We start from the raw sequence: 25,236 nt of genomic DNA on the forward strand, positions 1-25,236 counted from the left end.
GGGTCGTCGTTGCCACGTCCATCGGAGTTGGCCATCTTGGACGGTGGATTGGAGCAGCTAGGCGGTGGATTGAAGGCGCGAGCAGCGAATCTAAGGCGCTGGTGGTGACGGGTGGGGATTTTTTCATTACGTCGGAAGGATAAGGTTTGGACCCGTCTCCAGCAGCCTAATCCGCATATATAGTGCCCGCAGGGTCTTTACGGGTCATCGCAAAAATTTACAGGTCGGACCTCGTTTACCGTGTCTATTCTAACAATAAAGATGATCAAACTCGTACAATCACCTTTTTCATAAAAAAAGACTCATATAATCGTCGAAATTTTACAACTTCGATGATCATACGGAACGTGTCTCTGAACCGATAGAGGAGAAAAGGTCTCGCAATGGTCTCGACGGAGGCCCACAAGCAAGTTAAACGGTCAAGTCTGAACGCCGCCGCATTCGACCGCACGTGTCTCCAACGCGTACGCGTAAAAAGCCCAGAACCGGAACCAGAACGGTATACGTTCCGTCCTGACCCGAGGGCAGACTTTGTTTTCTCCGGCGACGGCGGAACGAGCGAGAGAGTCCTCGGCGCGGCCGACCACCGCCTACCGGATCCCGCGATTTTGCCGGCAAGAAGGGGCGCAGGCCTATCCGCACCGCAGCGCGCGCCATGGCAGGTTCGTCGCCTCCCCGCCCCGCGCGTCTTGCGCCCCACCCTCCCCCTCCTGAGATTACTTTTCTGATGGTTGGCCCGATCAGGCCACCGCGAGAGGAAGGGAGGGATCGATCGTGTTGGGTGCGATTTTGGTGCTCGCGGTTGGTCTTCGGCCGTCGTTTGGTTCGCGATGGATCGGGTTGGGCGTGGGAAGGGAAGTATCCGATCGATTAGGTAGGGTAGGTGGGTGGGTGGCGATGTTCAGGAACATCTTTCAGGAAGTGCTGCAAATTCAGGAGCGATAACATATAATTGTGCTTCAGGAAGGTATATAGTTTGGGGTTGAAGTTGAGATGGCTCTTGACTTCTTGCGTATTTGTCATGTGAGGTCTTATGCCAAACCTTCATACATGTGTTTAGCTTAATTAGCCCCTGTTCTTATTCCAAAAAAAAGGTACAGGTGTTTTAGATGGTTTCGTTCCTGCACATTTCTTGCAGGTTAACTGATACTAGTTCCTAAACGTTTTCATGGCTGGCTGCAATATCTGCCTTCTAGTATAGCGCTCTGCCCGCAAACATCGAACTAAGATTGCTGTCCAGTGTGGAAGTAAAAGCATGGTTCCTCATAGTTATAGGCTTAGAGCAATTTCTTCATTTCATTAGTCACGAATGTGCCAGCTCAGATTGCTTTACATTGTGCAAATAAAATCATGGCTCTTCATAGTTAGAACAATCCCTTCATTCAGTCTTGCATGTGATTTGCAGGTAATAACCCACCACCAAAGCCATGGGAACGTGTTGGCACTTCATCTGGCCCAGCCCCTTTCAAGCCCCCATCTGGAGGCAGCACAAGCGACGTTGTTGAGGCCTCTGGGACAGCAAAACCTGGGGAAGTTGTTTCTGCTGCACAGAGCAATGCTGCTTTCAACGTGAACAATACAGTTGCAGGGCCTGTGCCCCCGCGTCCCTGGCAGCAGCAAGGATACGGAAACACTTATGGGGGTAATCAATAATTTGTGCAGCGTTCCAGCAATTACATGCTCTTTGTGCCTTGAAATGATAACTTTTCAATCAAAATGCAGGTTATGGTGCCAGTACCTATAATTCATATGGTGGATTTGGTGGGGCTTATAGTAACGGCGGGCTATACGGAAATAATAACATGTATTCAGGGTATGGAGGTGGTTACGGCGGTTCGTACGGGGGCTCTGGAATGTATGGTGGGTCAATGTATAATAACGGGATGGGAAATCCATACGGTGGTATGGGCATGGCTCCATACAATCAGGGTCCTAATTCATTTGGCCCTCCAGCACCACCCCCAGGTTTCTGGGTGTCCTTCCTACGAGTGGTAATGCCATTTCTACCTACTGAATGTTGAATTAGATATTGATTTGTATCCTCCATACAGTTGACATGATTCAGCTTTGTACAACTATGTCCTTCATATGGTGATTTCTGTGTTTAATCTTTTGTGGATCTAAGTTTACTTGTTTAGCCTGTTTGAGCTGCCTTGTTTTGATTATCGTGATGAAGTGCATACCTTCTTTATGTATAAAAATTAGTTAGCGGAACAGGTTTCAGGTTTGGCTACAAATCGATGATCTAAATCTATGGCGTGGCTATTATCGAGCGCACAGTTTCTTCCTTGTATCATGTGCATTCAGAAAATTAATTAATACTTTTCTGTTTTAAATGGGGACAAACAACATTTTATTTACTCTGTTTCTCACTGATTGCAGATGCATGGGATTGTGAATTTCTCTGGGCGAGTTGCATTCCTTATCAGCCAAAACACTCAGGCATTCCACATGTTCATCACAGCTCTTTTGCAGGTATCATTTGACGCGTGCCTTTCGTTTTTAACTCTTTTCAAGCATGCTTCTTAAGTTCTTCTGAATTCTGATCCAATGATATTATTGCCACAGCTCTGTGATAAGTCTGGAATGCTTTATGGTGAGCTTGCGAGATTCACATTCCGTTTGCTGGGGATCAAAACCAAACCAAAGAAGGGCGGAATTCAGGGTGCACAAGCTCCACCATTTGAGGGGCCAGGCCAGCAGTTCGTTGAGGCACCAAAAGCTAACAAGAACTCCTGGGAGAACGTATGGAGCGGTGATGCTAGGGGAATGTGAGGTGCTATAGGTGTGCGGTTACAGTGACAGGTTTTGTTAGATGAGGACGATGAGTTTGCTTATGGCTACTGGGAGAAAGGAAATCTACTGACTTGTGTTCGGATGCTTTTGGCATTTGAACCAGAGCAAGGAAACCAAGTAATCTCTGATTCTTGTGATTTCTTTTCTTCCCTAGTATATGTGCACTTCTGTTCCGAAGAGTTTGCTGCTGTGAGAAATGTGAGCTTGTAAAGTATGGCTTTCCTGATAATAGAGTAAATATTACCCCAATACATTGTCCGGAGAAGGGGTGCACAATATTACTGGTTTCCATTATATTTTTTCTAATGATAATTTTTTATCTTTTTATTTTAGTACAGGAGTTTGCTGGTGCTCCTCGTGATAGCAGCATGGAATTGTTATAACAGTTGTTTTCGCCAAAAGGCCGAATGATCATGATTAAGCAACAATATCCCTTCCCTTTGGAACAGTTGCTGGGGCTGATAAAATTCTTCAGCTCTTACAGAGGGTAGTGCTGCTACTCGTAAATGTTAGTTGTGTGGTGCCTGAAACTGGTGTGAAGTTGAAATGCGCCCTGAGCTCTGAAGCCGAAGCGTGTTGTTTCTGATCCTCCGTGGGTACCACAAGGGTGCCTCACTGCCGTTTATGCCGAGCATGCTTTGTACCATAGCTCTGGGCTCTTTGTCTTTTGAAAATTGGTTGACATGGGAAACTGCTGTAATAAAGTCTAACTTCTTTATGTCCATGTTAGTAATATCCTGTGTCTCTGACCCATATTTGTGTGGCATCCTCTTGTCAAGATGCAGGTTGCCTAGTTGCAACAGTGTCTCTGACCAAGATGGAGCAGCCAAACCAAACATGCCAAAACACAATCTCAATGAGATATAGCACTATGAACTTTCTGAAAACACAATTACCCTGCTTGTATTGTGTGAATGAAGTTTTTAACCACCGAAGGGCAAGGATCACCCGGGCTCACCGAAGATAACTCAGTCGCCACGACATCTCTTACAATTTTCCGCGACAAAAGCCCGGGAGGAGATAATCCGCTGCTGCGACTGAACACCAAAAGAAAACGAAAAAAAGGGAGAGAAACGGGTATGTTTTATTGTGCTTCTCCGTTGGCTTGGGTGGTGATGATGATGATGTCAAGTGGATGAGGAAGCAGTGTAGGAGGAGGCACCCTTCATCCCAACCTCCAATAGCTCATCCGTAACCTCCCCCACTTCCTTTCCCCCTCAACAATCTCCACGTCTCCCTGCAATCTTTGTCTCCATGCGCAGCTGAAGCCTCCCCCCTATCTGCTATCTCCTGGCTACTATATATCACTTGCACTCCCCACCACTCCCTCCCGTTCGTCTTCCCACCTCGCCTGGCGCCTGCGTCCTCCTCTAAGGTAAAGATGCCAGCCATTCAATCCATGTTCTTCATTCAATTGCTTCATCATGTGCCCCGGTTTCTTCCCGATCCAGCTCCGTCCGTGTTCTTCTCGATCGGGTATTGTTTTTGCAGCTGTCTTTGTTTCCGATTGCTTTGTTGTTTGTTTCTTTGTTCTCAACTTTGCGCTTGCCGATGTTCCAAAGTTCCATTGCTAGCTTCACCATGTTCCTTTATCATTTCTGCCGAAATGAATTGCGCGTTTGTCTGTTTCGCTGTTTTCTCCTACTAGGAAATTCTTCCTCGGTTTTGCTTTCTGCTGAAAGAGCAGTATTTATATCTTTTATGCAGAAACAAAATGGGCATCTGCATGCACTCTGCAAGAAAGGTGTCCTTTTTTGTTTCTCTAGCCGTGGAACGTGCCATCATACTAGTGTTTTTTCTGGAGTAGCTCGATTGGCTTGTTGCTTTAAAGGAAAGGACGTCCACACTTGCATCTTCCAAAGTTTTTTGCATGTAAACGACGGCCGCTTTGGGGGAAGATCTAGCTCTACTGTCTAACACGCTCGTCCTGTTGTGTTCTTGGTTGCAGAGTGGTGAGGGGCTCGGCGCTGCTAGCGAGGCAAACATGGGGGAGACGATCACCAATGTATCGGAGTACCAGGCCATCGCGAAGCAGAAGCTTCCCAAGATGGCCTACGACTACTATGCATCCGGGGCGGAGGATGAGTGGACCCTCAAGGAGAACAGGGAGGCATTCTCCAGGATCCTGTAAGCAATTTATATTTATTCTGTCCATTTTAATTTGGTTTAACAATTGTATGACATACACCTTCCGTTTCAAAATAAGTGTCTTAAACTTAGTACGTACAAAGTTGAGATTTTTATTTTGAGACGGAGAAAGTACTAGGTAGACGTGCATGTGTGGGTCGAACGAGTGTGTGGGTCGAACGAGTTCTCGCACTTTTCAGTTCCAAACCAGATTATCATAAACATTTAGCGCAGTGATGATGTAAATAGTGGTCATCAGATTTAACCTGATCATAAGTATTATACTGGCCTTGCAATTATAAATTGCTCTGGGTTGTTTTATTGGACACTTTTGAGGAACTGTACAGATTTATTAAACTGTACAAACCATTCCATGCTTGCACAAATTATTGTAAATAGTTCAAAATATGTGGAGGGAGAGAGAGAGAGAGAGGGAGGGAGAGAGAGAGAAACACTTACACCAAATGTTGTGCTTTGAGTCCATTTCGTTATCCTTATTTTTTGCGGGGGAGTCCATTTTAGTACCCGAGTCTGTATATTATGCAAGCAACAGTTATAGTGTTGGTACTATTCCTCCAAGCGGCTATCCTTTTCTATTAACTAAAGCAGATTCATCATTTCCTTTTCCGATGAAACTGGACTTGGAAACAACATTTTCGTGAACTAAAAAATACTCCGTTTTTTAATATAAGTTTTTTTGAAGATTTCACTATGAATTACATACGGATGTATATAGACATATTTACAGTGTAGATTCACTCATTTTGCTCTGTATGTAGTTTACAGTAAAATCTATAAAAAGACATATATTTGGGAACTGAGGAAATACTTTCTTTTGCAATGAAAATTGTAAACAACATTAATGGTTGAATTGTCCTCTTATGTGCACAAGAATACCATTTTGGCATAGGTGCTATACAACCAGGCACGATTCTAAGGGGGGACAAGGGGGGCTAGACCCTCCCCCCCCCCCCCCCTTAACGAATTGGTTTTTCTATTATAATAGTAATTGTTGTAGCCAAAAAATTTCATTTCATATAAACTTTGCCCCCTCCATGTATAAACTTGCCCCCCTATGTTTGCATGCTGGCTCCGTCCCTGTATACAATGTTGCGATTTCATAGTTACACTTGTTGCTAGTCGGTTCACAGCCTAGCAAAAGTTGTAGTTAATATATATCATGATTTCGATGAAGCTTTTCAGCAAAAGTTGCCAAAATTGTGCGAACATATTCACACAAACGTTTGTAGTCATTGAAGCCACATCCAACCATTATGGTCACCTCTAACATATAATACATAGAGCACCTCCATACTAACCCTAACTTGTCTCCCTCTCATCCAAACGTCGCCACACATTGGGCATACTCTCTTCCTCCACCCTCTTCTACCCCTAGCATTGCCTTTTTTCCTATTTGCAACAAACTTTGTGTTGCCAATCTTCCTTCTCTTATACGATGTCCTTGATGGCACCTTCCAGTGATGATTGATGACCTCTTTGGTGAATACCCATATAAGAAATAAGAGAATGAAGGAAGAATAAGTTCGGTCACTATTCTTCAATTAGATTTACTTTGTGGGTGAATTGAGAAGACACTTTGGCCCTCATGAGTCACTTCTTGAAGGAAAAAAGGAGGTGGGATGACCATGTTGTAGCAGAACCAACCAAAATTTAAAATAATAATTTTTGGCAACTAAAGCATCTTAAATCCAAACCTCAAAACTATTCCAATATCGCGCACTCCCAAATCCTACACACTCATGCAACGTCCTAAAACCTCACCCGGGACTCTACTAGCACCACATCATGAATGATCCGGGTTGACTCAACTATTACCACCCTCATCACATGACACCCTCACCATGAGTCTTGCACAACTCCATTGTCCACTCTCGCCTATTCATGGATGTTGGTGGCTTCATTAGCTTCTCTTTTCGGTAGTCTAACGACTATTGTCGCGGACCCTCTTCCACAACAAATAATTGTTTGCTTGCGTGACATGGCATGACGAGTTGCCACCATCAACTCATTGATAGAATATATATTTTGGTGAGAGTATTTATAGAAAAACAACAAAATTACCCTAATCTGCACATAGGGACGGAGCCACGATTTTAAAATGGGGGGGGGGCGATAGTTTTTCTCTAGTGCACTGAAAAAACATTGAGCAAGTTGATGAACTAAACTTTAACTAAACGGAGAAAATTTATGTGAGCTATGAACAATTCAGTTTTAATCAAAAGTTTCTGCAAATCAAATACAAAAGGAATTCACATGTATGAATTAAATATTTCCGCTATAAAAGGGGATAAACAATGTAAAATAGTCCTTGATGTCAAATGTATAAATTAATCTATTTTTGTAATAAAATCCACGGACTGATGGACTAACTCAGGGATTTTTCTTACCTCGTTGCCCCTAATGCTCACTGTGCGGCCAGACGATTGGCCGGACGACCGCGGAAGCTGGACCACTATCACTACCTCGAACAGTTCCGTTAGATTGGATGCTACACGGTCGATGGATACGATTGCGACTAGGCAAGGCATGGATTGTTTAGCCGCCACAAAAGCGGAGTCTTTGCACATGCGTGCATGACGTAAGCCCCTTTTTTCCTTTCACGCCGGCTTATTATTTTCTTTTGGGCTTGGCGTACAGTCTACTAGGCTAGTAATTGGAAGTTCTTCACGCACTTAACAGATAGGCAGAGGGACAGCAAAAATAATTAACACACAAAAGGAAGGGGGGATGGGGGCAAAATACAAAAGAGTGGACCTGATTAGCCAAAATCTTGGTAGGATAAGGCAAAACAATTTATGTGTTCAGCGATGGGTTAAAAATATATCATTATACATCTATTTATATTGAATTTTTTTACTCTGACATAACTTAGCTAGTCATTTATACATTTTTTTATTAATATATTATTTGATAAGTTATATGTACAACAACTTTTTTCTGGCTATAACTAGCATCATGAACAATTACTTTTTTTTATCATTTATATTGATGTGCAGAAATAATTCCTGCATTCACCATTAGATATACATTTTTTGTGCTATACTAAAAATATATCTTGTTACAAAATTTGTTTGTATTGTTTAGTTTATAGCGTTTAAACTATAATTTGTTGTATTAAAAACATGTTTTACAATGTGTTTCGCAATTAAGCAAAGCAAACCAATAATTTCACGTTGTTACACCAAATTACTTATGCCCCTTCATGTATTTATATATGTCGTTAAATATCTATCGAACTTGGTAGAGTGTATTTTAGTTATACAGATTTAACGAATAACTTGAGAAATCTGAAGTTCAAGACTATGACGCTTAGATGCAACTAAACAGATATTTCTAAAGTGTGTGAAGTGTTAAGTCGCAGTATGTCTTTTTCTTCTTTTAAAAGACCCTGTGGGTGATCTAAAAGATATTATATTGGTTTACCCAACATATCGAGAACCCCTCTTTGTCTCTCGCCTTGACTTATCAATTTTAGAAATAGACTTCAGTTTGTGGAGAAGTTAGCTCTACCACAAATGCAGAAACTCCCTGCCCCTCTCGAGGTGTTCTCGAAAGAATTTTTTTAGCTCTACCACTGGATGCCAACTTGACCCCAAACCCTCCCTTTCCACTCTTTCTCCCATGCAACAAGAAACTACGGTTTCACCTCTTCGCCGCTGCCTCCCATCAAGGGTGGAGATAGGACCCATGCCCTAGGGCCTGGGCCGTGGGGCCCAATTCCTTCGTTGACTACGGCGATCACTGTACCTACATTACGGACCTAGCTTCGCAACTGCCTCCCATCCCCTCCCTCCTCCGCCTCACGGTCTCTCCCTTAACCATATCCTTTATCGCCTACGCGTGTACCGAGCTTCTACGTCAGTAGATTGGCGAGTTTGAACCCATCAACCCCACCTCGCGACCTTTTATCTTTTATAGAGAAGGGGTAGTATATGAATTAGCAAGAATACTGATATTTCTTATTATCAAGGGTCCTCAATCTAACAAAACTAATTGATGTGTGGCTAGGTTTCGTCCTCGCATACTGATCGACGTGTCGACCATCGACATGACCACATCTGTCCTGGGAATGAAGATATCCATGCCCATCATGATTTCCCCCACCGCCTTTCAGAAGATGGCTCACCCTGAAGGTACTTGTTACTCAACTCCAATACTCTGTCCTCGTGTTTACTTTGCGATTAGCTGGTTTCCTTAGATTGGAATTATGCATCTGGCCCAAATAATATAGCACATTCAACAAGAAACATCAGCTTCACACACTGATACTGCAGTAAACCATACCGATACAGTGAGACAGAGTTAACTAGTGAATAATTGTCAAACCAGAGTTGATTCTGCAACATACGTATGTGCTATGCTTGTCCAGCTACTTGAGACCCCTCGTGTATTGATTATTTCAGGAGAGTACGCAACAGCACGGGCAGCGTCAGCAGCAGGAACGGTGATGGTATGCTCCTGCCAGTCCAGCATATACACGTATGTGCGTGCGTGTGTGTGTAAGATTCTGAACTGAAAAACACTTGGCTCTCTGTTTGTCTACCAGACGCTGTCATCGTGGGCTACCTCGAGCGTGGAGGAGGTGGCCTCGACTGGGCCGGGGATCCGCTTCTTCCAGCTCTACGTAAGCACCACAGCCATCTCACTTGCCGTGCTCGTGTCAGGCAGATCGATGCATGACGACGATGGGTGCTTTGATTTGCAGGTGTACAAGAACAGGAAGGTGGTGGCGCAGCTGGTGAAGAGGGCCGAGAAGGCCGGGTTCAAGGCCATAGCGCTCACCGTCGACACCCCGCGCCTCGGCCGCCGCGAAGCCGACATCAAGAACAGGTTCGTGCTGCCGCCGGGCCTCACGCTCAAGAACTTCGAGGGCCTCGACCTCGGCACCATGGACCAGGTTAGTTCACTCGCGCTCCCCCGTTGGTTCGTTGGTTCATTTGTTCCGGCGTTGCATATCTTTCTTACCATCTCGATCGGTTGCAGGCTAATGATTCCGGGCTGGCGTCGTACGTCGCCGGCCAAATCGACCGCACCCTGAGCTGGAAGGACGTCAAGTGGCTGCAGAGCATCACCACCATGCCCATCCTCGTAAAGGGAGTCATCACCGCGGAAGACGGTAACCCATCTCGCCGCCTTCTTCTTCTTAGCTTTGATTTGAGAGCCAGAGATGTAAAGATAGGCTGACATCGTCGGTTTCCGTGGATATCCGTGCGCAGCTCGGCTGGCCGTCCACTCCGGCGCGGCAGGCATCATCGTGTCCAACCACGGCGCCCGCCAGCTCGACTACGTGCCGGCCACGATCAGCGCCCTCGAGGAGGTGGTCACGGCCGCCCAGGGACGCATCCCGGTGTACCTCGACGGCGGCGTCCGCCGCGGCACCGACGTCTTCAAGGCGCTCGCCCTCGGCGCCTCCGGCGTCTTCGTAAGCCATCCATGGATCCTTCACCAGCCACACTATATCGCTTAGGTAAATATAAGACACTGAATTGTTACTTGTAAATGCTATGTATGCTTGCAGATTGGGCGGCCGGTGGTGTTCGCGCTGGCGGCGGAGGGCGAGGCCGGCGTGAGGAACGTGCTGCGCATGATGCGGGAGGAGTTCGAGCTCACCATGGCGCTCGGCGGGTGCACCAAGCTCAGCGACATCACCCGCGAACACATCTTCACCGAGGGCGACCGCCTCGGACGCCCGCTGCCGAGGATGTGATCAAGAGCCAACGACACACGACGCGCTCATCGCCGTCTCGACGCACGGCCGGGCATATGCATGCTAGCCAGTATCCACCGCAACGCAACGCAACGCAACGCACGCAATAATTACAGCCAACTCTATATCTACGACGCCGTCAGCGCCAAGATGCTAGCCGTGTGTGTCCGGCCGGGGACGGTGAGCCGTAGTAGATAAATTTTTGCGTACTTGTCGACCGGCACGTCTCGCCATTTCCACCATATTTCGCACCGACTACACCATATTGTATTTCCATGTCCTATTGGGTCCGCACGTATACACTCATCGATTCTGTATTTATCATACATTGTCATCGAGTAAAGCCTATTTGCATACTGGTATTATCTGGATACACGTTGAGCTAATTAAAGTGCAAGCTCTACTGCAAGGTGGGCGTCTTGTAGAGAAATCCCAATGTGGCAGCAACTCCTAATGTTTTCGGTTTTTTTTTTCCGAGAAGAAGGATCGCACCCCCTGGCCTTTACATCAATTAATTCACACGATCATATGTTATTAATTAATTAATAAACTATATCAAGCGAAGACTAACGTCGATGTATAACCAAATGATTTGTAGAAAAATGAAGAAAGAGTACTAGAGGCCGTCCCAAACGGGTTTGCAACCATTAGGCCGGCTACACAGTACACACTAGCGGAGCTATGTGCAATGCCACACCCCCCAGCCTTAACTAGTTTGTGAATAATTTTTTTGAAGGGAGGGCTGACATTGGCCATCGCCATAACAGCAGCTTGCTGCTCTCGCTGCCGGCCATCCTCCCGCTGCCCACAGTTGGCTGTCCTTGCCGCTAATCGCAGCAGTCTCAGATTTCCTGCAAATTCATGCCTCCGTTTTGCTACATTATGCCCCTCACCGGTCACCGCGACCCACCATGGATGTACACAGCCTTATCGCCGTTCGTGCCACCGTGGCAGAATTCTTGTCTTTTGGATCGAAGGACGTAAGTCTCATCATCCATAGCATCAATAAGAGAGTATTGAAAACATGCAATAGGAATTAGTCCTTTTGGAGGATGATCCTCACAATACATTAACAATCATAAAGTTTTAACCAGATAATTTTAAAGAAGTAATCAATTTCAACAAGAAAAGTGGAACGCGAGCCATTTTTGTACAACTCTAATAATTCAAATTACACTTAGACAATGTTCATAACTAATTGTAGTTAGTAACTAAACAATTTTAACTTTAAAGTGTTCTCGCACTTAAATTAATATTTTTCATAATTGATATTGAGTGATTCAAGACTTATGTCTCAATTCACTGATGCGTACATAACTGATGACGAAAAATTCAACGGTAGGCAAACTTGCCAATCACATTTCTGTGGGACTCTTATTATTTATTTTTTGATGATCATGTTCCAAGTTCAAGACGATCCTACCATGAACATCAAGACAACCAAGTGATCTTGTTGTGAGGTTTGACCTCCTATAACGCAACAACCATGGTTGCTGAGGGAATTTTTCTTCCAGCTCGACTTCTTCCTATTTTCATATCATTACCTTAGATAACGAGTTTGATTTCTTTAGTAGGTACCCTTCTCACACAGTAAGTGATGGGGTTATAGTCCCAGGGTAGGGTCATAGGCCTGCCCTATAGGTCCTACCCAAGGACTACCCTTCATAAGGGACAAGGCCCTTAGTCAGTTCCGACTGAATTAAGGACTTCCCATCATCCAGTCGGTGACGATTCTTTCATCATCCAGTCGGACATGAGCATTCGGAGCGTATCAAACTTACCGACTGGATTCCACTCTGTATATCGTAACCCCCTCCTGGAGGGCAACGGTCATACGTTTTCATGTGCCGTTATTAGCATTTAAGACATACGTTACCTGTAACATAGGCATTTATTCGCCACTACTCCACCCCTGTGCACCAAACCGTTGTGAAGGGCAGCGCACTCTATATAAGCCGCCCTTCTCCACTGGTGTAGGGGTTGGCTTTTCACTGTAATCCATATTCCATTCGACATCAAGCTCCCAAGAGCACTGAGACGTAGGGCTTTTACCTCCACCGTAGAGGGGCCTGAACTCATACAACCTCGCCGTAGCTAGGGCTCTGCCCATCCTTTCGTACCCTACACATCTACTGTCAGACTTATACCCACGACAGTTGGCACCCACCGTGGGGCAGGCGTCTAAGCGACTTCCGACGAGTTTGCAACTACATCTTTTCGTCATATCATCCGGTGGAGATTTGTGCATGGGTCGTGAGATCCTCTTCGGCGCACTCTCCTTCATCGTCGACGATTCGGCATGGCTTCGGGATGCGCCTCTCGACGTCGAGGCGCTCCCCAATTGCGGGGCTACGCACTTCCGTGCCAGCGCCCGCGGCATCCTTCTTCTCCACCAGTCGGCTCCGGTGTCGATCTTCGCTCCCGTCACGCGCCGCAACAAGCGGTCTCGCCGTCCGCGGCTCCAGCGTTGGGTGCGACACGCCCAGGCGCGCCAGAACGCGTCCTCTCAAGTGGCGGTCCTCGAGTCGGTTGTGGTTGCGCCGCCGTCCCAGCGCTCGGACTCAGTTCCGACTGAGTTGCCTTCCGAATACTTGGGTCGCGGGCCTGCAGCCGAAGTTCACATGGCCAATTCCCATGAAAGTCCCCGCCAAACTGGTCGGAACGAGCACGAGGTCGGCGAGACATCCGGTGCTCGCCGTCAGCCCCGCCGTTCTGCCAGTCGACGCACTCGTCAGAGCAACGTGGAGGTGTTCCGCACACCCGCCCTCAACTTGGCTGCCGCCGCCAAGATAGCGGATTCCCTCTAGCCGACTGATTCAGAGGCTGGCAGAGGGATGGAGCAGATCCGTGCCTTGTTGCACACGGCGCAACAGCAGAATTCGGCGGTCTCCCAGTCGCACAACAGGATCCACATCCACAACGGTTCTATTCACGCGAACACGCATCGGTCAGTTTTCAGCCCCGATTCTCATCAGCGACACAGAGGAGGCAACCGTTCCATGAATCCCGAAGATCGTCGCCGTTCACGCACCCCTCCGTGGGGTGGGCCCTACGGGCCCCGACATCATGATGATCGGCGTTCGGTCGGTGACACTTACGATCCAAGGTCCGACGCAAGAGGATACATCGCCCAGAGGAAGGTCGACAGGAGCCGAGCCCACCGTGATGGTCACGATAGAGACCGTCCGAGTGGAAGCAGGACCATCGTCTCTGGTCTCGAGTGTTTCAGTCGGGCCATCCGTTCGGCTGACATCCCTCCCAACTTCTGATTGGCGACGGGGATCAACAAGTTTACAAGAGAATCCATGCCAGAAACGTGGCTGGACGACTACGGAGTGGCAGTCCAGATCGGTGGCGGAGATGACCAGGTTGCCATGAAACATCTCCCCCTGATGCTCGACGGCTCGACACGGGCATGGCTGAACCAGCTAGCCCCTTCAAGCATCTACAGCTGGGCAGATCTGCCCGAGTCTTCATCAGGACCTTCGAAGGGACGTGCAAACGCCTTGCTGGTCTCGTGGAGCTCCAGCACTGTGTTCAGAAGCAGAATGAGCCCCTGTGCGACTTTATCCAGCGTTGGACAACCCTCTACCACATGGTGGAGAACGTCACAGAGCACCAAGCAGTCTGCGCTTTCAAGGCAGGCGTGTGGTACAGGGATCTGTACCTGAAGTTCGGTCGGACAGGCGACATCTCCATGAGCAAGATGATGGAGATAGCAACACGCTATGCCAATGGCGAAGAAGAGGATCGCATTCGTAGCGGCAAGCATAAAGCAGTCACCGATGGAGATGGGAACAACACTCGGAAGCAGAAGCAGAAAGCACCGTCCACTCCGCAGGTAGAGGCCGCAGCCGTTACCAATGCCAAATTCAAAGGCAAGGGGAAGGCTCAGTTCACCCCCAAGAAGAAGCAGTTCGGAAACCACATCCTGGATCAACCATGTCCAATCCACACGAAGATGGATGAAGAAGGCAACGCCATATTTCCGAAGCACACCACTCGGCAATGTCGCCTCCTGATCCAAGGGTTCGGCGAAGGGCAGCCGAGTGAAAAGGACAATGAACAGGATGAGGAGGACAAGGAGGATCCGTTCCCCCAAGTCCATGCAACACTGATGATTTTTGCTGACGTGGAAAGCAAGAGTCGACTGAAGCTGGTGAACAGGGAGGTGAACATGGCCACCCCAACCAACCCCACGTTCCTCAAATGGTCTCAGACTGCGATCACCTTTGACCAGTCGGATCATCCGGCACACATACCCACCCGAGGGAGGCAGGCTCTTGTCGTCGACCCGGTGGTCGAAGGAGTCCGACTGCGCAAAGTCCTCATGGACGGCGGCAGCGGCTTGAACATCATGTACACCGACACTCTCAAGGGGATGGGCATTCCGATGTCCAAACTTAGCGAGAGCAGCATGCAGTTCCACGGAGTCGTCCCTGGACGAAAGGCCAAGTCACTCGGTCAGATCGCGTTGGACGTCGTTTTCGGCTCCGACAAGATCTTCCGCAAGGAAAAGCTGACGTTCGAGGTGGTGGACTTCCAAAGTGCATACCACGCGATTCTAGGCCGTCCGGCCTATGCGCGTTTCATGGCCCGTCCATGTTACATATACCTGAAGCTGAAGATGCCAGGTCCCAAAGGTGTGATCACTGTCACAGGCAATAGACAGCGGGCCGAAGAGTGTGTGCAGCAGGGTTCGAGGATCGCCGATCAGCAGATGGCTGTCCTCGAGCTCGACGAGTACAAGAAGACAGCCGACCCCGCTGACTTGATGCGTTCGAAGAAGCCAGCTTCGGAGTCCGCATTCCAGTCGGCGGGAGAAACGAAGAAGGTCAGCATCCACCCGACGGACGACACCGCTGCCCCGACGAACATCTCCACCACCCTCGATCCAAAATAGGAAGCCGAGCTCATGCAATTCCTCCGTGAGAACTGGGACATTTTCGCATGGAAGCCCGCTGACATGCCAGGTGTACCCAGGGAGTTGGCTGAGCACCGACTGCATGTGGATCTTGCTGCTCGGCCTGTCCGAGAACGCCTGCGTCGGTCCGCCGTGCACAAGAGGAAGGCAATCGGAGAAGAGGTGGCTAAGCTTTTGGCAGCCAACTTCATTCGCGAGGTACACCACTCCGAGTGGCTCGCGAATGTTGTCATGGTGCCCAAGAAGGACAAATCTCTCCGAATGTGCATCGACTTCAAGCATCTCAATAAGGTCTGCCCGAAAGACCATTTCCCGCTCCCCCGCATTGATCAAATTGTCGATTCGACTGCGGGTTGCGAGCGTTTGTCATTTCTCGATGCCTACTCGGGCTATCATCAGATCCGTCTGTATGGCCCCGATGAATTAAAAACGGCCTTCATAACCCCATTCGGGTGCTTCTGCTACATCACTATGCCATTCGGTTTGAAGAATGCAGGAGCAACTTTTATGCGCATGATCCAAAAATGCCTCCTTGACCAGATAGGTCGAAATGTGGAGGCGTATATGGATGATATCGTAGTCAAGTCACGCAAAGGTTCCGACCTGCTGACTGACTTGGTAGAAACATTCGCCAACCTTTGTAGGTACGATATCAAGCTCAACCCAGCCAAGTGTTCATTCGGTGTTCCCAGCGGAAAGTTACTCGGTTTCTCCGTTTCCGAACGAGGGATCGATGTCAACCCCGAAAAGATCGGGACCATCGTCCGAATGGAGCGGCCGGTCATAATACACGATGTTCAAAGGCTCACAGGTTGCCTAGCGGCTTTGAGCAGGTTTATTAGTCGACTCGGCGAGAAGGCACTACCTCTGTACCAACTCATGAAGAAATCAGATACTTTTGAGTGGACAGACGAAGCCCAAATCGCATTCGACGACCTCAAAGTCCTACTTTCCACCCAGCCGGTTCTTACTGCTCCGCTCAGTAAAGAACCCCTTCTTCTGTACATCGCGGCTACAAATCAAGTCGTCAGCACTATTCTCACAGTCAAACGCGAAGAAGAAGGCAAAGCATACAAGGTTCAGCGGCCAGTGTATTATGTCTCCGAAGTCCTGACTCCTTCCAAGCAGAGGTATCCCCACTATCAAAAACTTATTTACGGGATTTACATGACTGCGAAGAAGGTGGCTCATTATTTCCAAGACCACTCGGTGTCTGTCGTTTCTGATGCTCCGTTGTCGGGAATCCTCCACAATCGGGACGCATCAGGCCGAGTGGCGAAGTGGGCAATGGAGATGTTATACTGCGACATCAAGTTCGAGGCCAAGAAAGCTATAATGTCTCAAGCTCTGACTGACTTCATAGCAGAATGGGTAGAACAATGTTCTTCGATGGGTCCAAGATGTTGAATGGCTCTGGCGCTGGCGTTGTGATCATATCGCCAAAGGGTGACAAGCTCAAGTATGTGTTGCAGATACATTTCGATTCCTCCAACAACGAGGCACAGTATGAAGCTCTCCTTTATGGATTGCACATGGCCATCGCACTCGGCGTCCGTCGCCTGATGGTCTATGGCGATTCAGATTTGGTGGTTAATCAAGTGATGAAGGAGTGGGACGTAAGGAACCCCACCATGACTACATACTGCAATGCGGTGAGGAAGCTCGAGAAAAAGTTTGAAGGTCTGGAACTCCACCATGTTCCGCGACTGAAAAACCAAGCAATTGATGAATTGGCGAAACTTGGATCCACTCGGAGACCAGTCCCGAGTGATGTCTGCCTCGAGCACCTACACCTTCCCTCAGTTAAAGAAGATCCCTTCACAGAGGAACCAGTACAACCAAAAAGCTCGACAGACCCGACTGAAGTCGAGGTCCCCGCTGTGGTTGATCTGATCATGGAGATTCTCGCTGTCATCCCCGATTGGACTGTGCCGTTTATTGCGTACATCCTAAGGCGAGAATTACGAGAAGATGAGTTCCAAGCCAGACAGATCGTCCGCAGGTCGAAGTCGTTCACCGTCATTGATGGCCAGTTGTACAAAGAAAGTGTTTCAGGCGTCCTTCAACGATGCATCTCCCCTGAGGAGGGGCAGTTAATCCTGGAAGAAATTCACTCGGGAACTTGCGGTCATCATGCCTCCTCAAGAGCAATCGTCGTCAAAGCATTCAGAGCTGGTTTCTTCTGGTTGCAGGCGAATGAAATGGCGAAGGATATGGTCGACCGATGCGAAGGCTGTCAATTCTACTCGAACAAGTCTCACAAGCCAACATCCGCGCTGAAGACAATCCCTCTTGTCCGGCCGTTTGCAGTATGGGGATTGGATACAGTCGGTCCATTCAGGACAGGCCAAGGGGGATTCACACATCTGTTGGTGGCAGTCGACAAGTGCACAAAGTGGATTGAAGCCAAGCCCATCAAGAAGCTCGACGCCCTTACGGCCATCAAATTTGTCAGGGACATCATCTCCAGATTCGGAGTACTACACAGCATAATCACTGACAATGGCACAAACTTTGACTCGGACAGATTCAAAGGTTTCTGTGCAGGACAAGGTATCCGAGTGGATTTTGCATCTGTGGCGCATCCCCAAACAAACGGGCAAGCAGAGCGGGCGAATGGACTTATTCTTCAAGGGTTGAAGCCTCGACTCCTGCGAGAAGTGGGACATGCTGCCGGCGCATGGGTCACCGAGCTGCCTTCGGTGTTGTGGGGTCTCCGCACAACCCCAAATAGATCTACAGGGCGATCACCGTTCTTCCTCGTTTACGGAGCAGAGGCAGTCCTTCCGAGTGACTTGCTTCACAACGCTCCACGAGTCGAACTCTTCTCCGAAGCCGAAGCAGAGCAAGCCAGGCAAGACGGAGTGGATCTTCTAGAAGAAGAGCGCGAGATGGCACTGACTCTCTCAACCATTTATCAACAAGATTTGCGGCATTTTCACGCGCGGCACGTCAGGAGTCGTACATTCCGAGCAGGCAACCTGGTGCTCCGAGTGGATCAGCAGAGACCTCACAAGTTGGCTCCCGCCTGGGAAGGACCCTTCATCATCTCCAAGGTGCTGAACAACGGTGCATATCGACTCTAAAACCTCGACAGGGAAACGGACGAGCCTCGAGCATGGAACGAAGATCTCGTGAAGTGCTTCTACACATGACCGCCGAATGGAGCAATGTAAAGAACAAGTATCATTGAAGTAATACAAAGCAGATTGATTTTTTGCAGATTCAAGATTCTTCCGCGTTGGCACACTCCGGTCTAAAAAAAACTTTCTTCGAATGTGCACTCCACGTCGCACTCGGGGACTTAGCTGCGATCCAGAATCGCCTAAGTACAAACTTTCTCCGAGTGTGCACTAAACGTCACACTCGGGGACTTAGCTGCGATCCAGAATCGCCTAAGTACAAACTTTCTCCGAGTGTGCACTACACGTCACACTCGGGGACTTAGCTGTGGTCCAGAATCGCCTAAGTACAAACTTTCTTCGAAGTGTGCACTCCACGTCGCACTCGGGGACTTAGCTGCGATCCAGAATCGCCTAAGTACAAACTTTCTCCGAGTGTGCACTAAACGTCACACTCGGGGACTTAGCTGCGATCCAGAATCGCCTAAGTATAAACTTTCTCCGAGTGTGCACTACACGTCACACTCGGGGACTTAGCTGTGATCCAGAATCGCCTAAGTACAAACTTTCTTCGAAGTGTTCACTCCACGTCGCATTCGGCGACTTAGCTGCGATCCAGAATCGCCTAAGTACAAACTTTCTCCGTGTGTGCAACAAACGTCACACTCGGGGACTTAGCTGCGATCCAGAATCGCCTAAGTACAAACTCTCTACAAGTGTACACTAAAAGTCGCACTCGGGGACTTAGCTGCGATCCAGAATCGCCTAGTACAAACTCTCTCCAAGTGTGCACTAAAAGTCGCACTCGGCGACTTAACTGCGATCCAGAATCGCCTAAGTATCAACTCGCTCCGAGTGTGCACGAGATGCCGCACTCGGGGACTTAGCTGCGATCCAGAATCGCCTAAGTAAAAAGCTTCCTTCGAGTGTATCCTCGAGATCCACTCGGAGGCTTAGCAGACCCTCATCGAGGCTCATGTGGATGTCAAGACAACTGACAACTACATGAGTATCAACTCGCTCCGAGTGCGCACGAGATGCCGCACTCAGGGACTTAGCTGCGATCTAGAATCGCCTAAGTAAAAAGCTTCCTTCAAGTGTGTCCTCGAGATCCACTCGGACGCTTAGCAGAACCTCATCGAGGCTCATGTGGATGTCAAGACAACTGACAACTACATGAGTATCAACTCGCTCCGAGTGCGCACGAGATGCCGCACTCGGGGACTTAGCTGCGACCCAGAATCGCCTAAGTAAAAAAGCTTCCTTCGAGTGTATCCTCGGGATCCACTCGGAGGCTTAGCAGACCCTCATTGTGACTCATGTGGATGTCAAGACAACTTACAACTACATGAGTATCAACTCGCTCCGAGTGCGCACGACATGCCGCACTCGGGGACTTAGCTGCAATCCAGAATCGCCTAAGTACAAAGCTTCTTGGTGTCAGAAAATGCCAAACAAAAACCACACGCTCAAATCGTGTCAGAAAATAAACTTGGCGAAAGAACAGCAAAATATTCGATTCGAATTCAACGTTGGATCTACGATAGTCGGCTCGGTGTGGATCAAGCTTATCCACACCGAAGCACGAATGTGACGGCCAATGGAAGTGGCCAAAGTTTGATACAAATACCACTCGGCATACCGAAGTTAAGTTTTTCAAGCGTCGTCAGGACTGGCATTGGGACTGGCAGGCTCCACGAAAGTGTCGAGGTCGATCCCGTCTGCGATGCAAGTGGCGCTCTCAAGGAAGGTCTCCATGAAATCTTCGAATCGAAGCTTCTTGGTGTTGGCGACCTGCAACGCCTTTAGCTTCTCTTCACAAGCTTCCTTGAAGTGCACTCGGACCAGCGACAGCGCCACGTCCGCACCACAGCGAGCAGCAGACTTCTTCCACGCCTGCACTCGGTTCGGGACGTCCTCCAGCCGAGTCATCAACCCTTCTATCTCCCGCCGGGACTCGTCCTCGGGCCACAGCTCCTTGTCGATTCGGCCAACGACCTCTCTCAGGCGACCGATGAAAGGTCCCACTTTGCCAAGGCGAATGTGCGCTCGGAGCATGTCTCGATTGGCGTCGTCGCCGAGTGGGATGTTCGGAATAACCGACCGCTCAACATTAGCTGCTTCAGCCTCAGCGTCCATACAAAAATCTACAAAGACAAGACGAGCAGAAAGTAAGCGCAGAATGAAATCCAAAGTCAACAAGCACTCGGAATAAACTTACCACCGAGCAGCGCAATCATCTTCCTAGCCCAGTCACTGACGTACTTCTCCTGTGATATGCATCGACTATTCATCACCTTCATCTGACCCATCAGCTCAGTTCTTTGCTTCCCCATTTTCTCAATTTCGGCCACAAATGCCTTGTTTGCCTCACGGGACTCCTCCAAGGACTTCTCTCGTTCAGCAAGAGCACCCTTCATGCCAGCTAAGTCATACACAGCTGCCTCTAGTTCCGCAGCAAGCTGAATCTTTTCAACCTTCAGAGCGTTGTACGATGATCCCATCTCGCAAGTCTTCTGCAAATCAGCGCGAAGAGAAGATCAGACAAATTCAACAAGGAAAACAATAAAACCTCAAAGTTCTTCAGACCACTGCCGACGCAAGCAGTCGACAGCGGTCTCGGGGACTACACCCAGTGGGTTCACTAAGAATGACCCCACTGGCATGGAGCTCAAACAGGTCCGCCCTATTGAGCTACGTAACAAAATAAGCCTATGAGGCCGCTACTACACGACCTGAGTAAAATTACTCTCGAAGACTACTTCCAGTAGGTGCACTCGGAGTGCCCCCACTGGCACCATTTGGACAGATTAGTTTTCACCAGATCAAGTCAAAGACAATGTATATAAAGACAACTGCCGGTGCAAGCACTCGATAGAAGTCTCGGGGACTACACCCACTGGGTTCACTCAGAGTGAACCCACTGCAAAATAATCCTATTGTATCCTAGTGTATCGCTTAAACCCCAAGTGGGTTACAAGAGAAAAGCAAATACTTACTAGCGCACTTACTCGGATATCGTCCCGGAGCTCCAAGCTTCTCTTGTACAAAGATGCGATGGAGTCGTACGCCCCCTTCGCATCACTCGCCATCAACTCCACCTGCACCATAGCCTCCTTGGCGGCTCCCACTTGATCTTCCGGGAGGTGTCGGGCGTCGTACTGGACAGTCCACGGGCCCGACACCACGGGAGACTCCTTGGGCATCCCAAGTCCTGCTCCAGTCGGTTCAGCCGCGACGAGCACCATTTCATTCGACGACATCGTCTCGGTTGGTGGCGCGTCTATGGCGGGAGCGGTAGCAGATGGAACGACCTCAAGGATAGGCACCGAAGCTTGCTCGGACCTCTTCTGATCGTCCTCCTCCAGATGAATCACCTCTGAAGGAAGCCCGACTGAACGACGTGAGACCACAGAAAAAAGGGCAAGATCAAAGACAGAATTCGCGAAACAATAATGTAAGCTCTCGGAGTCTTCACGACGTACCTTGCTGGGAGGTGGCAATGTTGTCTGTATCCATGGGATCGTCTTCCTGGCGTGGTGGAGAAGTGGCGGAGGTAGCAGCTCTGTCGAGTAAAATCCACTCGACCAATAAGCATGAGTCCAATCAAATACTGAAAGAAGATAGGAGAGCAAGACACTTACGCTGAGGCAACGGGAATGGCGATCCTCATCCGAGGCAAAGCCTTCCGAGGTTTGGATCCACTCAGTTTAGCCACCTTGGGAGGTTGGCCCGCGGGCTCAGCAGCAGCGTCCCTGGTCCTCTTTGTGCTCCGAGCACTCGGAGCCACGGGAGTAGCTGGCAAGGCACTCGGAACCACGGGAGGAGCTGGCGGGTCATTCGAGGCTGCTGGAGGAGCCGACGGAGTCACGGGTTCGTGATGGCGCTTAGTTCGAGGCTCTGATGGTGGGGGTGGCGAGCTCTGCTCCTCATCTTCCCCCTCCTCTTCGGACTCCTCCTCCGTCTCCCCACTGTCGGAGACGTACTCGGCGCTCTTCACGCTGCCCTCCTGGCTGCCTTCCTCTTCCTCAGCCGGATTCCCGTTCGAGACGGGAGAAAACCAGTTAGTCCACGCCTGCACGAGATACAGTCGACAACATCAGACGTCAGACAGTGATGCAAGAAAAAGCGATAAATCTAAGAGAATTGTAAGCACTCAACAAGATATACACACCTCATTCGGAGGAGGGTTGTCAGCGCGGAACGGCTTCACTCGCTGGGCTCCTCTGGGGTTATCACAGGCGCCTGTGATGCTGCGGACCCACGCCGTCACAACCTCCCCGGTCACGCACTCGGGGTGAGTCCGAGTGGAGTCCGCAGGCCCCGTGTAGTGCCACAAGGCATGGTGTCGAGCTTGCAAAGGCTGGATGCGCCGACCCAGAAAAATCTCCAGCAGATCCGTGCCGGTGACTCCCTTGCGGACGACATCTATCAGCGCTTCGACCAGAGGCTGAATCTGGATCTTCTCCATCTTCGTGAGCGCAAGCTGCCTGGGCGGAGCCGGACGGTCTAGGCTAAAAGGTGGCAGTCGAGTCGCGGCATTCGGGCAGGCAACGTCCTGGCAATAGAACCAAGTCGACTGCCAGTTCCTAACGGACTCAGACAACTGGAGAGCGGGATAGCTACTTTTGGTTTTCTTCTGGAAGCCTAAGCCTCCGCAGAGCTGGAGGATATGAGTTTTGTCGTCCGACTGCCTAAGTCTTTTGACGGTTTGGGATCTAGCGGAGAAGATGTACTTAAAGAGCCCCCAATGGGGAGGACAACCGATAAAACACTCGCAAAGCACGACGAAGGCAGAAAGATGAGCTATTGCGTTGGGAGGAAAATGGTGGAGCTGCGCCCCGAAGTGGTTCATGATACCTCTGAAGAAGGGATGAGGAGGCAGAGAGAAGCCTCGGTACACGTGACTGAGCAGCAAGACGCGCTCCCCCTCCTGGGGCGCCGGCTCCTTCTCGCCCTCCGACGGCAGCCTCCACGACTTGTTCTCGATCATACCTTGCTCCACCAGCTCCAGCATGTCGTTCTTCGTCACCGTGGAGGCGAGGAAATCCCCCTGGATCCAACCCGCCGGCAGTGCCCGCTGTCGCCGCTGAGCAGGAGCCACCTTCTTCTTCTTCTTCTGCGCCTCGAGCTTGCTCGTCTGCCCCTTCGTCATGGTGGAGGTTGCAGATCCGCGGGGGAAGAGAAGAAGGAAGGATCTTGGGGTGCGTAGGAAGCCACGGGAGAAGCGGGGCGAGTGCAAGTTATCACGCGAGCGCAACGAGAAACCCTCACTTGGGAGGTTTAAATAAGGTTCCGACTGGGTCACTAGCAGGTGGCCCCAAAATCTTATCCCCCGACCGGTTGCTGCGATATTAGTGGAGGAGATGAAGGCGCGGTAATCGAGGCGGCAGAAACTACTCGATGACGACGTCGTCATCCCCGCTGAGCGCGCGGCAGCCAAAATTTGAGGATCCCAGAAAATCCGCCGCTCTCAGTTGACCGGTCACGTCCGAAGATTCCGCGGAAGCACTCGGTCTCTGACGGTTCGTTTCACAGACAAATCCACTCGGATCACTGGTCAAGAGGATAAAATGGATCGAGGCAAACAACGCCAAAGTAGCATCCATACCAGTCGGATCTGTACTCCAAGCATCGCTTCGTCGTTCCAACCCCGATCCATTCGGGGACTAATGATGGGGTTATAGTCCCAGGGTAGGGTCATAGGCCTGCCCTATAGGTCCTACCCAAGGACTACCCTTCATAAGGGACAAGACCCTTAGTCAGTTCCGACTGAATTAAGGACTTCCCATCATCCAGTCGGTGACGATTCCTCCATCATCCAGTCGGACATGAGCATTCGGAGCGTATCAAACTTACCGACTGGATTCCACTCTGTATATCGTAACCCCCTCCTGGAGGGAAACGGTCATACGTTTTCATGTGCCGTTATTAGCATTTAAGACATACGTTACCTGTAACATAGACATTTATTCGCCACTACTCCACCCCTGTGCACCAAACCGTTGTGAAGGGCAGCGCACTCTATATAAGCCGCCCTTCCCCACTGGTGCAGGGGTTGGCTTTTCACTATAATCCATATTCCACTCGACATCAAGCTCCCAAGAGCACTGAGACGTAGGGCTTTTACCTCCACCGTAGAGGGGCATGAACTCATACAACCTCGCCGTAGCTAAGGCTCTGCCCATCCTTTCGTACCCTACACATCTACTGTCAGACTTATACCCACGACAGTAAGTGTGTAAATCTTTGTTTCGTAATAGATGGCGCAATCCGGAATAGCACTTTCAACTATTACTGGACTTTCTCGCAGGGAACTAAGCCATAGATGGATGCAGAGATCCTTGTTGGCAGAACACCACTGGGATGCAGTCCAGGTACGTTTCTGTTCCGGGTCACTCACTAGCTTGGATCAGGCAGAAAGAACTCAGGATGCAAGCGGCACCAGTTTTTGCAACACATCATCTACTGCCTATCCCGAATGAAGGAGAGCATCTAGCAAAAGATGTAATCTCAGGTTGCTAGGTGACTGTTCTCCT

At 49.4% G+C, this 25,236-nt stretch overlaps 2 protein-coding genes across 2 annotated transcripts; both read left to right on the top strand.

Moving 5' to 3' along the window:
• The first annotated feature begins 489 nt into the window (after positions 1-489).
• On the top strand, positions 490-3,045 carry LOC123452580 (peroxisomal membrane protein 13-like). The gene is made up of 5 exons (XM_045129256.1): positions 490-662; positions 1,406-1,642; positions 1,723-1,991; positions 2,383-2,475; positions 2,569-3,045. Exons 1-5 carry the CDS (start codon positions 656-658, stop codon positions 2,773-2,775), a joined length of 813 nt encoding a protein of 270 aa, XP_044985191.1. The 5' UTR covers positions 490-655; the 3' UTR covers positions 2,776-3,045.
• Positions 3,046-4,062: 1,017 nt separating this feature from the next.
• LOC123452579 (peroxisomal (S)-2-hydroxy-acid oxidase GLO1) lies at positions 4,063-11,013 on the top strand. Its single transcript, XM_045129255.1, has 9 exons — positions 4,063-4,171; positions 4,745-4,923; positions 8,953-9,077; positions 9,348-9,394; positions 9,491-9,568; positions 9,650-9,841; positions 9,928-10,060; positions 10,161-10,366; positions 10,463-11,013. The coding sequence occupies exons 2-9, from the start codon at positions 4,781-4,783 to the stop codon at positions 10,649-10,651; spliced, it is 1,113 nt and encodes a 370-aa protein (XP_044985190.1). The 5' UTR covers positions 4,063-4,171; positions 4,745-4,780; the 3' UTR covers positions 10,652-11,013.
• The last annotated feature ends 14,223 nt before the right edge of the window (positions 11,014-25,236 follow it).

This window comes from Hordeum vulgare, chromosome 5H (assembly GCF_904849725.1).
Source record: "Hordeum vulgare subsp. vulgare chromosome 5H, MorexV3_pseudomolecules_assembly, whole genome shotgun sequence".
NCBI lineage: Eukaryota > Viridiplantae > Streptophyta > Magnoliopsida > Poales > Poaceae > Hordeum > Hordeum vulgare.